The 4,080-nt window shown below is 37.2% G+C and overlaps 1 protein-coding gene across 1 annotated transcript in view; it reads right to left on the bottom strand.

Annotated features, from left to right (window-relative positions):
• eif3ha (eukaryotic translation initiation factor 3, subunit H, a) overlaps positions 1-4,080 on the bottom strand; it is a 75,010-nt gene that overhangs the window by 61,141 nt on the left and 9,789 nt on the right. Inside the window, exon 2 of the mRNA XM_016536327.1 lies at positions 958-1,114. Coding sequence (XP_016391813.1) covers positions 958-1,114 — 157 coding nt within the window. The remainder of the gene's footprint in view (positions 1-957; positions 1,115-4,080) is intronic.

Raw genomic sequence — 4,080 nt, 5'->3', positions numbered from 1 at the left:
TGAGGACAATAGAAGCAATCAAAACCAACAAAAAAGCAATAATATGCAAGTGCTATATTAGTATATTATTATAGTGTTATATTTCAATTTCACAAAGAAATGTGCAGCATTTTGTCCAAGCAATAATAAAAGGACATGCACATTTAATTTATAATTTGTCTTAAATCTCATTTTGTAAAAAATAAAATAAAACTGTGACACGAATCGAATCAAATCGTGAGTTGAGTGAATCGTTACATCCCTAATTAACATTTATTTTAATATGTAATATCTTTTATATTTTCAATAATAACTGTATTTTAATAAACTACTACTGCTACTCCTCATACTACTACTAATAATAATTGTTATTATTTGTTGTTGTTATTGTTATTATTTATTATTATTAAAATATAAATAGCATAAATATATTATACCCTAGTTTTAAAAAACCTGTTTTAAACAGCTTCATTTATTGCAATGGGAGTGTTGGTGGGAATCAAACAGTTGCATTGAAACTGTAAATTTGCAGTGACAGCTTTATCGATTACAATGGGAGTGTTCCAGTATTGCTGCACTGCCTGCTTTCTGTGTAAGTTTTGAGTTTTGTTTTGTTTAGAGTTTTGTTTTCCATGCTTCTAAGAAGATCAGAGTTGACCGTTTAGTCACTGTCTTGATTTAATGATGTATAAAACAGCAATTAATTAATTCAGGAACACCGCTCGCAGCTTGTTTCGGATGTGTGGCGACATAAAATACAGTCGCCCCACACAAAGCAGGTATTTTAACGGAAATTCTATTAATCAAATCGAATCGTGATTACACTATTAAAAAAAAAAAAAGCAATTCCCCTTTTCACAGTTCTCTCGCCCTGAAATCCAAATAATCCCTCTCTCGCTGCTTCCCAGAGCGCCGAGCGCAATCATCAATGATTAACCGTCCAGAGAATGGAGCTCTGGAGATTGCCGTTCACCTCACCTTCATCGAAGTCGACATCATCTTCGGTGTGCTGGGGGAAGGGGAAGCAGTTCGTGATCTCCAGACGGTCTTCAACCACCAGGCCAAGCAGAACACCCTGAACCACCTCACTGCCCTGGCCCTCCTCCTGGTAGTGCTTAATGATCTTCAACACCACCTGCAGACGCACACACAAACACAGCCTGATCAGGAATCTGCGAGGAAACATTTCTTGCAAAACCAAATTTGGGCCCGCCGAAGCAAATTGAATAATATATGATGCAATTTCTCCCCCTAAAGGTGTTTAAAGTGTCTGTGTGTCGCCTTTGCAGGAGCAACAGCGGGCAGAAATAACATTTATGTGAGTTTATTGCATGAAGATTTGCGAGGTGTAACCAGGTACACAATTGCATGCGCACACACTGGTTAGCATTTAACTAGGCATGTAATAAAAAAAGGCAGATTTTCATGCTCTACTAGTCTTAAAGGAACACTCCACTATTTCTGAAAATAGGCTCATTTTCCAACTCCCCTAGAGTTAAACAGTTGAGTTTTACCGTTTTCGAATCCATTCAGCCGATCTCCGGGTCTGGCGGTAGCACTTTTAGCTGCAGCTTAGCATAGATCATTGAATCTGATTAGACCATTAGCATCTCGCTCAAAATTAACCAAAGAGTTCCTATTTAAAACTTGACTCTTCTGTAGTTACATCGTGTACTAAGACCGACGGAAAATTAAAAGTTGATATGATATCACGCAGTGCATGAAAATAGTTCCCAGCTAGGTAACTTCCAATAAGCCTATTTTCAGGCGCTGAGTAATATCATTGCGCCTGCTGCACCCATGGTATGGCAACAAAGTCCCTTGATTATTACGCCGGAAAAATATCTTTGGACAATTTTGAGCGAGATGCTAATGGTCTAATCAGATTCAATGATCTATGCTAAGCTGCAGCTAAAAGTGCTACCGCCAGACCCGGAGATCGGCTGAATGGATTCGAAAACGGTAAAACTCAACTGTTTAACTCTAGGGGAGTTGGAAAATTAGCCTATTTTCAAAAATAGTGGAGTGTTCCTTTAAAGCAAGTGAAAGTTTAACATGTGAAAGTTTAACTAACTGATATCACCCTACTTTCCCCAGATTAATTAAAGTATAGTAAGACAATTGTTTTGAATTAAGTTTTCTGAAATGTTATAAATATAGAAGAGGCATTATCTAATTAAATATGCATTGCATAAGCATTTGCATACATCTGCAGCAATCTGAACATTGGATAAAGCCAGGATCAAGTCTTGTTGACATTAGAGTTTTTGGATCTTTTTGTCACTGCATAAATCAAAAAAATACTGTCAACATCCAGAAAAAACTAATTTTCACCATGTTTTTAGGAATAAAATGGCATATAAATCAGGCAAATGATATATGAACAAACCTATAAACGATAAAACTATAAAAGTTTGGTGTAAGTGCTCACAAAAATGCTTTCACAAAAGTGCTTTCCACAAAAATGAAAATTTGCTCAAAATTGGGTCCTCTGCAGTGAATGGGTGCCGTCAGAATGAGAGTCCAAACAGCTGATAAAAACATCAGTATAATCCACAAGTAATCAGATAGGCTAATGTCTTGTGAAGTGAAAAGCTGTGTGTTTGTAAGAAACAAATCCATTATTACAGCATTTTAACTTCAATCCGTCATTTCTGGCCAAAATACCAGTTAATAATCTGTAATAATGCTTCCTCCAGTGAAAGTGTCAATCTCCTGTTATCTCTCACATCAAAATCCACCCACATATTTGTTTAGAGCTGTTTTGGACTGCTTTTGCTTGTAAACAGTGCTTGATCTGTGCAGATTTATCTCCTGATTCAGACAAGACAACCGTTTTACTGGATAAACCAAAATTATGGATAGAGTATTTAGTCAGAAGTAGGCTAATGTTTTGAAGTTAAAAATATCTTGATGGATTTCTTTAATATAAACAAGCAGATTTTGGACTGGAGTGGTGTGGATTACTTGTGGATTATTGTGATGTTTTTATCAGCTGTTTGGACTCTCATTCTGACGGCACCCATTCACTGCAGAGGATCCAGCAAACGATGTCATGCTAAATCTCCCCAAATCTGTTCCAATGAGGAAAAAAAACTCCTCTACATCTGGGATTGCCTGAGGGTAAGTACATTTTCAGCAAATTTCTATTCCTTTCAAAAGCTCTGAATTTCCTGACCCCAATCAGACATGTTTCTACATTAAAAATACATTAGAGAACAATAATAATCAGACGTTTTGCAAATTTTTATGCTTAATTAAGATGCAGTAAAGAGCAATCCATCTCAGCTGACCACTTGTTATCGGATGACCTGAGATGGATGTTAATTCCAGGCTTATTTTTGATCATGTGCTTTAGACGGATCTAAGGAGAATATTAATATGTGCAAGCTTCAATTTCAAGATTGCCAGAGAGGGTAAATATCTGTCTGTGCTCAAAACAGCCATGAATGTGAAGAGCGGGGCATGTTGCTTTAAAATACAAGTTGGAGAGCTAAATGGAAGATTGCTCCTCTATCTTAACGTGGTACTTTGCGACCACTCAGAGCAGAAAAAGATGGAGAAAGACCTGGGGTTAATGGAAGAACAAATACACTCACTGTCTAATTACGCCGTCTGCACAGTCTCTATGAATACTAATCCACTGGGGTTTTTTCTTCTCCTAAGTCCTACAGAAGCAAGAACTCATCTTCGATCCCATTGAGAGAGCCAGTTCACTCGGCCCAAGGCCTGATGGGATACATTTGTTTTTTCTCAGAAGGGACACAGCATTTCATATCGCCAATGTCTGATGGGGAACTAAAGTGCATCAGTACATCTGTAATTTCATACGGAGTATCGAGGCAGGAGATGCATTTAGAGCGTACAGATGCTGCACAGACGAGGCGGAAGTCACATATGTGACCCTGGAGCACAAAAGCAGTCTTAAGTCGCTGGGGTATATTTGTAGCAATAGCCAAAAATAAATTGTATGGGTCAATTATTGATTTTTCTTTTATGCCAACAATCATTAGGATATGAAGTAAAGATCATGTTCCATGAAGATATTTTGTAAATTTCCTACCGTAAATATATCAAAACCTAATTTTTGATTAGTAATAT

The sequence above is a fragment of the Sinocyclocheilus rhinocerous genome, unplaced genomic scaffold (genome assembly GCF_001515625.1).
Source record: "Sinocyclocheilus rhinocerous isolate Xijiao unplaced genomic scaffold, SAMN03320098_v1.1 scaffold5, whole genome shotgun sequence".
Classification (NCBI taxonomy): Eukaryota; Metazoa; Chordata; class Actinopteri; order Cypriniformes; family Cyprinidae; genus Sinocyclocheilus; species Sinocyclocheilus rhinocerous.
Note: the sequence above shows the minus strand (reverse complement) of the source record. Positions and strands in the feature narration are given on the sequence as shown.